The sequence below is a fragment of the Argopecten irradians genome, chromosome 3, assembly GCF_041381155.1.
Source record: "Argopecten irradians isolate NY chromosome 3, Ai_NY, whole genome shotgun sequence".
NCBI lineage: Eukaryota > Metazoa > Mollusca > Bivalvia > Pectinida > Pectinidae > Argopecten > Argopecten irradians.
Genome location: NC_091136.1, coordinates 55,578,405 through 55,590,860, shown reverse-complemented (window position 1 = coordinate 55,590,860; position 12,456 = coordinate 55,578,405). Strand labels below are relative to the sequence as shown.

Here is a 12,456-nt window from a genome sequence, read left to right as displayed (position 1 = left end):
TGGAAAACCAATTATAGTCAGTTCCATATTAATTTTTACCTGTGCTTATATGTGTTCGTTTACCTGAGCTACCTCTAGTTTGTCAAAAGTGGGGAAATAGAGAGATACCAATATACATGCATGTATACAGTACAGAACTATATAATACTTTGTGTATTTTTACAGACAAATATAAATAATATTTTATATGTTACATCTTTATAAATTTCACCATTAGAATGGTGAATTAAAGAACAAAACTTGCGTCCAAGTTTTAGGAGAATTAAGTGCCAGAAAAAGTTTTTTTAACAAACTGTTGCAATTTCAAAAATTAGTTAAAAACAAATATGTGATATTTAGTAATACACATATTCCACTATCATTATTATAAAGACTTTGTCAAGACAATAAGCTTATAAGATATATACATGTTGGCATGTGCACTTATGTTAGTTATGTAGTTATATATCGATATAGAGAATATATCATAAGATACTGTTTAACTCTATAGGATGATACATGTAACAATATAAATGTGTATGTACATGTAGATACAAATGTATATTGTACTTGTATCTAATAAATTATACCATATACAGTTGTATACCATATATATCAAACTGTACTGATGTCCCGGTATTCCAATTCTACAGTGACAAGAAAGTCTAACATACTGTATTATTAAGTGTATATGTATTTGGTACATTGAGAAAATCAAGATATTTTTCATCAATAGTGATATTTTTTGGAAAAATCCCGATGGTCGCTAAAATATCACTCCTGATATATACTTTTTAGTCAAAATGTAATATTTGGATTCATTGAGATATCTTTTGTTTTGAATGTTACACTGTAATAGCGAAAGTGTAACCCGAAAAACTTACATTTGAATTTGCATGATTTGACAAGTAATTTAATCGTGTATATATACATGTGTAATGCGCATCCCTCTTATTACACCATAAAAACCTAAGTATTTCTACAGAATATAGACTTCTGCAGATTGAAAATTGTTTGAGAGAATGTGAATGTTATTGAGATAATTGTTTAGCTAGTGATAGTTCGAACACCGATTTTTTTTTATAATAGATCATATTTCGGATAGTTCGAACATGTCAAATTATGAACGTAAAAGTACGATTTTTGTTGGCAAATTGGCTCCACCGCATTCCTAAAAATGATGATATATTGCAGTATAAATATTTCAGTAGAATTGTCACAAAGGTGATTTCTAATCAAAAGAGGCGTAAACATAAACTGTATGATTACATAATTATTACCATATTTTGTTTTTGTAAATATGTTGAATGTGGATTTTCTAATAAATGCCACTAATTTTACACGTGTATGTACCTCAATACATGTAGCTGATATACAAGAAGGTCTATTTTTTTTTATTGAACTACAACTAGCAAGTATAGTTATCATTAATGTGTTTATATGTACATGTATTTCAATGTAATTGTATGTACATATATATATATGTTTGTAAAAAAGAGAGAAAGGAATTTTGAAGTTAGGACCAAATATTAATTTTTTCGTTCGATGTGTTAATTATTTATGTATATATTATATATCATTTTTTTCATTATTATCATTATTATATATATTCAATTAGTATACAAAAAACAAGAACATAACTGACATCACAAAAAGGGTAAAAAATTAAAAGATTTTTTCATGTGATATTATTTCCATACATGTTATACATAAATGATATACCCTTATGGAATAAGTACAGTACGTATCACAGGTGAAATTCACAGGTAAAACACAGGTAAATCTAGAGTAACTTCTCTGAAATAGACTATAATCCTTGTCACAACATTCTGCTAATTATCAGATTATAATAAGTGGGCAAATGGAGATACAGCCCTTTATTCGCATTGCCGTCAAGATAGAGATTTATCGGAATATCCTACTATTTGGTCACCATTTTACAGGATGTATAATTACCTATCGACCATTTATCGGAATATTCCACTATTTCCACAATTTTATTTTATCAAACTTTTTTTCTCATATAGATTTTTGGAAATAAGAGGTCATACCATAAAAGAAAATGGAAGAAAAAACAAATGTCTGTGTGCTCGTTTTTGAGCTATTGTCACTCAAAGATACCTATAGATGACAAAATACTGGATTTTATGGGAATTTTGCTGTTTTGACCATATACACAAGAAATTTAAGTCATAATTTCCTAATGAGGTGTGTGATATTTATGGATGTTTGTGGAATTTATTTTCCAGTATTCTTCTTTAAAAATATACCAGTTTTGATTAATAAAACAGTCTTAGACTATATGCTATCCCTACCCCTTAATTTTGAGCTACAAAATGCACCATTTTCGGCCGTTTTTGCCAAATTTAACCCTTTATAGAAAAATTTCTGGTATTAAACTTTTGTTAATATTACCATGAAGATAGAGATTAGAGTCATCTGTTAATCTTTGCTTTGAGCGTCTTCTGCATATTATGGATTTCATGAAATAACAAAATCCATGTTTTACTTTTAAATCACTAATTATGACAAATCGGCAAATCGTTGGCTAAAAATCGAAATCATCAAGATAATAATACCTGCATACCAATTGATATATCAAAAAATAAAATCGATATACGCTCTTATGTGATTAAAAATCATGGTAATTCAATCTTGCTTGCTGTTAACATGTTTAGTTTATTCAACTGACCACCAATGAATGTTATTTTGAAGCAATCTGAATGATATTTATACTGAACACAGTAAGAATTAAGCCGCGGAAGGTGCTGCGTGTCTCCGATGTTATGTTAACTATAATTTTCAAACAGATTACTATAATATAAACTTCTACCAATGCTAGAATGATAAAAGTAACCGATTCTTGGGTCATGTACGGCACTCATTATATATAGAGAAGACTTACTTAGTTATCGTTATAAACTACACATTTTCGGCTAACATTCAACAAGAAAGTTTGATTTATTTATATCTCTATCAAATTAATCTATATTTGTTAAAACTTTCATCCACGTGTATTCTTCAATAGAGTAACGATACATCTACATGTACATATGCACATGTACAATACATAACAGGCAAATTTGTTCCTAAATAGTTTTATATCAAACCTTTTTTGGTCCCATTACAATATTATTGTTCTGAAAAAATCCAACATTTATAACAGCTGCATAGGACTTGGTATTTCTAATATTTTTTTTATTTTGCATCGGGATCAAAGATCCATCACTTGGTTTTTCCTTTAGTTTGACGTGATTGCATCCGTAATCAACAAAAGACATCTGCTGTTGATTTTAAACCTGTTTGAACGGTCAGTGTTGTAAATGACCGGCCAAAGTATCTAAAATATCGATTTCTACTCAACCGGAAACTTATTTGATGTTCTCTCAGGCAGAAAGCTAGCGTAATGTTGTTGTGAAGTGGGTTACGTTTAATTCTACGTGTACTCCAAAGTGGACGTAGATTTACGTGTAAAATTAATCGTAACTTCGCTGCACGTAAAGTTACGACCTTTAGTGAAACATGTTTTAGACGTAACTTACGTCTGCGTCTACGTGTAGACTTACGACCTTTAGTGAAACTCAGTCCAGGCAGTTATCTTGGATTTTGATAGTTAAAGTTTGTTATCACTGTTTCATCGGTCAACAAGATCTGATGGCCACCAGGCAACCATCTTGGATTTTGATTGTTAAAGATTTTTAACGCTGTTTCTCATAAAGTACTGAAGGGATCATTCTCAAATTTCTTATGTAGGTTTCCCTAGGGCCATAGTTGTGCATATTGTGTTTTGGGACCGATTGGTCTACAAGATGGCCACCAGGCAGCCATATTGGATTTTGAGAGTTAAAAGTTTGTTATCGCTATTTCTCAGAAAGTACTGAAGGGATCATCCTCTCAAATTTCATATGTATGTTACCCTAGGGGCCTAGTTGGGCATATTGTGTTTTGGGAACAATTAGTCAACAAGATAGCTGCTAGGCTGCCATCTTGGATTTTCGAAGTTGAAGTTTGAAAAGTAGAGAAAAGATCGATCTGTCAATTGTCAGACATAGATCATTCGTTGGTGACGCCAATATCCCTCTAGGATCTCTTGTTGAACATTATGACTTATGAGGAAACAGTTTTGTTCTAGAAAATGAAATCTTTGGATGCCATACTATATATTACATACTGCAATCTGACTTTTAGGGCATATTAGCCAATACAATTTTGTGATGTTCCACAAAAATAACCGGCTATATGATAGTTAAAATTGGGCCTGTTCATTTTGCATTTTGTACCATGTGCCAAGTACTGTGATAAGTCAGAATATAAACACACGTGAAATGTTCTAATTCTTGTTGTACTCTAATTGGACTTCTGTAAGGACCTGGTACTAGTTGATGTTGTATCATTTTGTTCATGTAATTTGAGATTGTGATCATCTAAAGTTTATTTGATATATAGATCCCATATCAAGTTCAGTATAATTCTAGAAGAAGTTCTCAATGTATAACTATGGTATACTTTTGATTTGTTTCAGAACAAGTGGTAGTGTTTAATATCGGCTATGTGCCCTCTAAGTACTACAAATTGTTTGGTGACAAGGATTATAAAGCGTTCGTTCATGAAACAATCCTGGCCTTAATGCTGATAGTCGCACAGTCACTGGTAAGTCATCTAGAGGAGTTAACTTTGATCTACTCCAGGTATGTATCAAATACCAGGATTTCTTTACACATTCCATGTGTCTGATATACAGATTCCTTGCTCATAAGATTAAATTACAATACCGGTAATAAATAGATCAATATTCCTTGCCATCAATGAACTCAAGTTAGTTCCATACAATATGTAGATCGATGTTATCAGGCGGGTTGTCTGCAAATAAGACCCCCCACCACTTTTGACCTTTATTTCTTCTCTGGGAGGGGGGTCTTATATGCGGTGAAATACCGTATTAGATATACAGTAAAATATACACAATAAAGATTTAATGTACATACATGTATAACTATATACTGAAGTAAAAAATTAAGATTTACTGTGCATACAAATGTACATGCCAAATATTCCTTGCAACACTGCTTTACATAGAGCATTGTTTCAGATAAAGAGTACCATCACATTCGTTGGTTCCATCCTGTACATCCTTTGGCGAGGAGTGGTGACCAAGAAATTACACAAGAAGTACTTCAAAGATTACTTGTACTATAAGATTAATGTGCTCAGTTCCACAGACAATCCGTAAGTCTTCACGGTTTTCATGCTTGTTAAAAACTATCAGATTTGATTACCAATTAGCATGTTAAAGTTCATAAATAACAAACTACTACTACAAAAAAATTATAATAATGTAACATGAGCAAAATATATATGATGAGGATTAATGTTCTCTCTCATGCATTGTAGTTATGACTAGGGATTGAATTGTGTCTATGAAAAAAAAGGAAAATAATCTTATCACTTTGACAATACATGTATGAATAAATATGTGAATAGACCAAAATGATTTTAATGTTGCAGTGACCAGCGTATAACTCAGGATGTGGAACGACTTTGTTTTTTCTTCAGCCAAATATTATCACCTTTGATTATCTCCCCCTTTACCATAGGATATTATATATACCAATGTATCAAAAAGTAAGTGTTTGTGTATTTTTTATGTTAAAGAAAAGGCTTGATATTATGAAATGTTATGATTCAAACTTGCCTAATAACTTTCAGTAAATTGTTTTGAAAAGATATTGATTCTATGGGTATTGGGTATTTTATGTACAGTATTTTTCTCTCACGGTATGGTAGTAGTAGCATGAAGCTTTTAAATGATTTTATAATGAAATAAATGAATTGGAAAGCAGTTGAAATATTGAAACAGGTCAAAGTCAAAAATTTTAATTGAAAAGGTTGTCATTACAAGGCCTTTAATTAAGAGCATAAATATCATCCAATATGCCCTGTATTATATGGAATAACATGCGTGGTACATACATTTTGTGTCGTTTTATGTTTGGTTTTAGGACAGGATACCTTGGTCCAGTAGGAGTCCTAGGCTTTTTCCTGGTAGGAACTGTATTCAACAAGTTGTTAATGTCACCAGTCGTCAACCTTGTATTTAAGAGGGAAAAGATGGAGGGCAATTTTAGGTATGAGTACTATTACAAAAGTTTGGTGTATTAGGCAATGTGTCACCTGATTTTAAGGTGTAATGTGTCACCACCTGATGTTTGAGGTAGTTTGTCACCTGATTCATAAGTCAGTGTGTCAATTGATGCATAAGTTTGCATATCAAGTGATACAACGGTTAGCATGTCAATTGGTGCATAAGTTAGCATATCCACTGATGCATAAGTTAGCATATCAACTGATGCATAAGTTAGCGTTTCAGCTGAAATACCAGACAGTATGATATGTAATGGATTTGAAATTCTATCAAAGTTTGTTAAATCAAGTACAGTGGATGAGATATCAGATTGCATTGTATTACATAATGCACTTTTATCTGTATAATGAAGAGTGTGTCCATATGATGGATATGAAATACTATTGGTAGAATATGTACATGGGAATAGTTTTCCTGTTTTTGTTGTGTACAGGTTTAAACACATGCATATGAGGGTCAATGCTGAGTCTGCGGCCTTCTATAAAGCTGGTGCTATAGAAATGAACAAAACTGATACACAGCTTGACAACCTTCTCTCCGTCCAAAAGAAGCTAGTCATCAGAAAGTATTTTCTAAATAGTAAGTGAAAGTTCCTAACTGTCAACAGATAAATATATCAAATTATATGTGAATACTTTAATTATATTTAAGGCTTGTTTTTCTTAATTTAGTTGTCCTGTCCATCTTACAACCTGTAAAACTTTCAGCACCCTAGCTTTGATCTTTCATCGATTTTCTCAGACAAATGATACATTTATCTAGTCTCTATAAACCTGAGTGACTACCTGGGCAGTATCCTGAGTTACCTATTGTTATTTGTCTAGTCTCCATAAACCTGAGTGATTACCTGTACAGTATCCTGAGTTACCTATTATTATTTGTCTAGTCTCCATCGACCTGAGTGATTACCTGTACATAATCCTGAGTTACCTATTGTTATTTGTCTAGTCTCTATAAACCTGACTGATTACCTGTACAGTATCCTGAGTTACCTATTGTTATTTATCTAGTCTCTTTAAACCTGAGTGATTACCTGTACAGTATCCTGAGTTACCTATTGTTATTTGACTAGTTTCTATAAACCTGAGTGATTACCTGTACAGTATCCTAAGTTACCTATTGTTATTTGTCTAGTCTCTATCGACCTGAGTGATTACCTGGGCAGTATCCTGAGTTACCTTTTGTTATTTGTCTAGTCTCTATCAACATGAGTGATAACCTGTACAGTATCCTGAGTTACCTATTGTTATTTGTCTAGTCTCTATCAACCTGAGCGATTACCTGGGAAGTATCCTGAGTTACCTTTTGTTATTTGTCTAGTCTCTATAAATTTGAGCGATTACCTGGGAAGTATCTTGAGTTACATATTGGTATTTGTCTAGTCTCTATAAACCTGAGCGATTACCTGGGAAGTATCCTGAGTTACCTATTGTTATTTGTCTAGTCTCTATAAACCTGAGCGATTACCTGGGAAGTATCCTGAGTTACCTTTTGTTATTTGTCTAGTCTCTATAAATTTGAGCGATTACCTGGGAAGTATCTTGAGTTACCTATTGTTATTTGTCTAGTCTCTATAAACCTGAGCGATTACCTGGGAAGTATCCTGAGTTACCTATTGTTATTTGTCTAGTCTCTATAAACCTGAGCAATTACCTGGGCAGTATCCTGAGTTACCTATTGTTATTTATTTAGTCTCTATAAACCTAAGTGATTACCTGGGCAGTATCCTGAGTTACCTTTTGTTGGCCCTGCCTGTCTTCAATGGATCCTATGATGATCTGTCCGCTGCAGACCTTTCTTCTCTTATCAGCCAGGTAGGTAGCTATCAGCTGTTTATGTTTGTAAAATGACAATGGATATAAACACAGATTTACTTTATAAATGTATGCATTGTTTTCAGCTGGTGTTAATATTTGCCTTATTTAATTACCAATAGGCCTAGAGACCTTATTGTGCTTATTTTAAAACTACACCATTTGATTCTATGAATGACATTGGATTTAGATCTTTAGATAATAAATTCACTAAAAGGTCCACCAATCCAATATTTTTCTTAGCATCTTCCCAGTAACCAGGTACTTGTATCTGGTGTATGTCAGTATAATTAAGGACTTCGATGAAATTCATGCTCTTAACCTTTATTCCAGGTCATAGCAATCCATAAATAAGATATTTATTGACTTGATACAATAAGTATGACAATAATGATAGAAACACTGGGTATCTGTAGTAAGCATAGAATCATCAGATAGCAGGTGACTAATGCTGGTCCATTAATATTGGGCTCTTGTGTTTTAAATTCAAACTTGTGCAGTAACTTTCAGTAAAACCAAAAATTATGGTTATGCTATTATATAGTATGGTAACACCTAGCATACATCACATACAAATTGTTTATGAAAAATTCTTATGTTTCAGAATGCATTTGTAATCATTTACCTGATCAGTTGTTTTACCAAACTGATAGATCTGTCAGTACAAGTGTCAGAGATGGCAGGGAATGCCCATAGGTATGTTGTCATACATCTATTTACATTAAAGGTACTTACCAATTTTAGAGTGGTGACAGTCAGTCACAATAAGCCTTACAAATCCTGAAACTTTCACATGGTTTCTTACATTATTTTCTCTCTGTTAAGGTCACCTGAGATGAAGTCTCAAGTGACCTATTCTAATTGCCTTTTGTCTGTCATCATCCATTGTGCCTCATATGGCGATATACAATTTACTTTTTCGTCTTCTTCTCCAAAACTACTGAACCAAATTCGTTGAAATTTGCAGAAACCTTCCATAGCCAAAATTCAACCAAAATTGTGAATTATACGATCCCAAGTTTACTGTAGTTTATATAGTAAAAACACATTTTTGAGCATTATTTGGTCATTTGGAATAGGAAATAAGTCAAATGTTGTCAGAATTATCAGTATGAGATGGCCATTGAATCCTATTAACAATTTTTCCATGACTGACCCCTATGGGCCTGAGGGGTGGGGCCAAAAGGGGTTGAATAGGTTAAAACTTCAAAACTCTTCTTCTGAAACTCCAGAAATGGTAGAATCAAATACTCTTCATAGATTGAAAGGTCTTAATGTCCTTTATAAAAAAATGTGTTTTATATGAAGCTGGGGTCTCATGTTTCCCCCTGGGGAGGGGGTCAAATTTGCTATAGTTTATATAGGAAAAACACATTTATGAACGTTATTTGCTTATTTTTCATAGGGAATTAGTCAAACTGGGTTAGAATTATTAGCCCGAGATGGCATTTAATTGTCATAACCATATTGGTCATGGCAGACCCCAGGGGCCTTAGGGGCAGGGCCAAAAGGGGTCAAATAGGCTAAAACTTCAAATATCTTTCTTCTGAATTCACAGATTCGATGGAACCAAATACTCTTCATAGATTGAAAGATCTTAAGGCAGTACAAAACGTGTGAATTTCATGGCCCTGGGATTTCAGATTTTCCCTTGGGGAGCAAGTCAAATATACTATAATAGTTTATATAACAAAAACACATTTATGAACATTATTTGCTTAGTTAAAATAGGAAATGAGTCAAACTGGGTGAGAACTATTAGCTTGAAATAGCATTTTAACACCATATCCATATTGGTCCCAGGAACCAGAGGGGCGGGCCAAAATGGCTAAAATTTCAAAAATCTTCTTCTGAATTCACAGGTTTGATGGAACGAAATAATCTTCATTGATTAAAGAGTGAAATTTATAAAATCACTGACACTGACTGACATCTAGTTGGGTTTTGTTGTTTAACATTGGCAAAGCAAATTGGAATTTTAAGCATAAGGTTCGGTAACATAATGCACTAACTATCTAAATTAGAAATAAAATATGAAGGTTCAACTTTAAAGTTTATTCTTATTCGTAAATACTTTTTACAGATTTGAACCAACTTTGCAATGCTGTTTCTGTATCAGCATTCAGGTGACCGTCAAGGCCTCTTGTATAGTTATGGTGTAGATATGTTTGAATGCATCTGCAGAATTGAAAAAATTCACATATACTATACCAATATGTGCATGTTTATTGTGCTTTGGTGGTAACCAAAAAGGCATCTGTAGTCTACGATCACAATCTTGAAAGATTCCTACAGTACCTCTGGTTACAAGCATGACCATATGTAGACTACTCCAGTAATGGTCACTGACCTTTGGGACGAATTGATTTCTGGTAGGCAAGACCAATCTCAATGATACCAAAGGAGTAGGTATGGTAAGGGTATTTTGTGGCCCCCAAATCCGCTATTTTTCAAAGTTTGTTATTTTAAGATGTTAATCTTGCATTTCAAATATTAACTACATACCTGACATATTTGATAGTGCTATTAGGTAATATAGCAGTTCTAGTTGCCATGGCAACCATTTTTATTATACATAAATTATGCAAAATGCGAAAATTTCATCAAAATAGGCCTTTTTTATGTAGTTTTTCATCTAGTTAACATAGAGTGCATTCTAGAACAAACTATTTATTTCTCAAAATGATGTATTCTTCGTGTCTGCTAATTTCCTTAAAATATAAAGTTTGTTCTAGGTTGCGCTCTATTGCTTTTAAAAGAAAAACTATCAAAAATATGGCAAAAGTGACCAAATTTTCAAATTTGCATAATTTATGCAAAGTTACCATGGTTACATAGCAAAAACATACTTTCTGTCAACAAAATTATCAGTAAGTTTTTATCAGGAGCATATTCAATATTTCAAATGCAGCAAATCAATTTCCAAATAATTAATTTGAAATTTGGTAGATTTAGGGGCCAAAAAGAGCCATTACCATATCTAGTCCTTTGTTCTGTGTTCTCGGAACAGCATCATCAGTTTCAATGTACCTTCCTTGGAACATCATTGATGTCATGTAACTAAGTCATTAAAACGTACATTCAGTTCCAATAAATTAAACAGGGGACTGTTTTATGGAGGTAGATAGCTCATATTGTGTGATAATGTAGATGGCCAGTTTGATTAGCCAAATCTTCATAAATTGGTTAAGATTCTTGTTCAAAGAAAAAAACTTGTAGATTCTTTTTGTGTATTGACCGAGCTTATTTTGTGACACTATATGTTACAGAGTAGGGGAGCTAATAGAAGCCTTAGGAAAACTGAGTGCAGAAGATGACACAGTTTACAACTTTTTAGATCCAGACAGTGGTGGGTAAGTAAATACCTGAGGTAGATTTAGCTCCCCTTGGTCCAGCCGTGGTGGGTAAATACCATACACATAGGCAAGAAACAATGACCAATAGCTGGAGCATCAGTATCATACAAACCTCTTGGGAACGATCTCAAGCGTACGAAAAAGGAGAAAGATATCGGGTGTAATAATCGATAGAGGACTAACATTTGATGAACATATAAGTGAAAAGATCAAAAAGGCCAATTAGATCTTTGGTGTTTTACTACGAACATTTAATTACATGGATAAAAAATCATTCATCCCCCTGTACAAAGTTTAGTTAGAATACAACTAGATTACACAAGTTCAGTGTGGGCTCCCTACAAAATCAAGGATATTGACAGACTAGAAGTGGTGCAGCAAAGGCAACGAAAAGTCTTCTGGGAATGAGCAATTTAAATTACAGAGAAAGACTCAAAATTCTAAAGCTCCGAATGCTGTCGTATAGAAGAATAAGAGGGGACATGATTGAATTCTACAAAATAACAAATGACATTTTTGATAAAGAGGCGTGGACTTTCTTAAAACTATGGGAAAATGTTGTAGCTAGGCATAGTAGCAGAGAGAAATTTCAATACAAAAATGATCTTCCCACAGCATTCCAAGACACTATTACGTTGTAACAATTTCACATTAAGAACAGTGAAACTGTGGAACAGTCTACCCGAAGAAGGTGTTTCAGCACCCAGCATAAGCTGCTTCAAAAATAGACCGGATAATAATTGGAAAAATCTGGAAATACTGTTTAAGAGAACATTAAAATTTGTACATATATCAGGAAAAAACCCAGATCTAATGGAAATTAGATCAGTCGGTTTTACTGTGATATGCCAGAAAAGCCCATGGTGGTGAAATGCGTGTGAAATGTTCAAACTTGCTCGCTGTCCGCCATATTACACATTGTGGTCAAACATCTTGTATGACGAACCCTGTCCCTTGCTCGTAAAGTAATGCTACTTTTGTCTAGAACTGCTCAAATCGCTCTGACAGTAGTGTGTTTACCTTATTAGGTGAATTGTCTTGCCTAAAAAACATTTTAGCACCTCCACAGTGGTTATGCAGTTCATTTGTTTAACGTGCGTGACTTTGGCTAAGGTATGGGTAGCGTCCTTATTGTGCCTGCTAAATCGTATTGATCAACGATTTG

At 33.4% G+C, this 12,456-nt stretch overlaps 1 protein-coding gene across 4 annotated transcripts in view; it reads left to right on the top strand.

Annotated features, from left to right (window-relative positions):
- The window catches only part of LOC138319135 (lysosomal cobalamin transporter ABCD4-like), a 34,318-nt gene that overhangs the window by 4,285 nt on the left and 17,577 nt on the right, over positions 1–12,456 (top strand). For all 4 annotated transcript variants that reach the window (XM_069262073.1, XM_069262072.1, XM_069262071.1 and 1 more), the window contains exons 3-10: positions 4,502–4,629; positions 5,069–5,205; positions 5,485–5,601; positions 5,979–6,104; positions 6,555–6,700; positions 7,814–7,935; positions 8,540–8,631; positions 11,205–11,288. In XM_069262073.1, the coding sequence (XP_069118174.1) occupies positions 4,502–4,629; positions 5,069–5,205; positions 5,485–5,601; positions 5,979–6,104; positions 6,555–6,700; positions 7,814–7,935; positions 8,540–8,631; positions 11,205–11,288 (952 nt within the window). The remainder of the gene's footprint in view (positions 1–4,501; positions 4,630–5,068; positions 5,206–5,484; positions 5,602–5,978; positions 6,105–6,554; positions 6,701–7,813; positions 7,936–8,539; positions 8,632–11,204; positions 11,289–12,456) is intronic.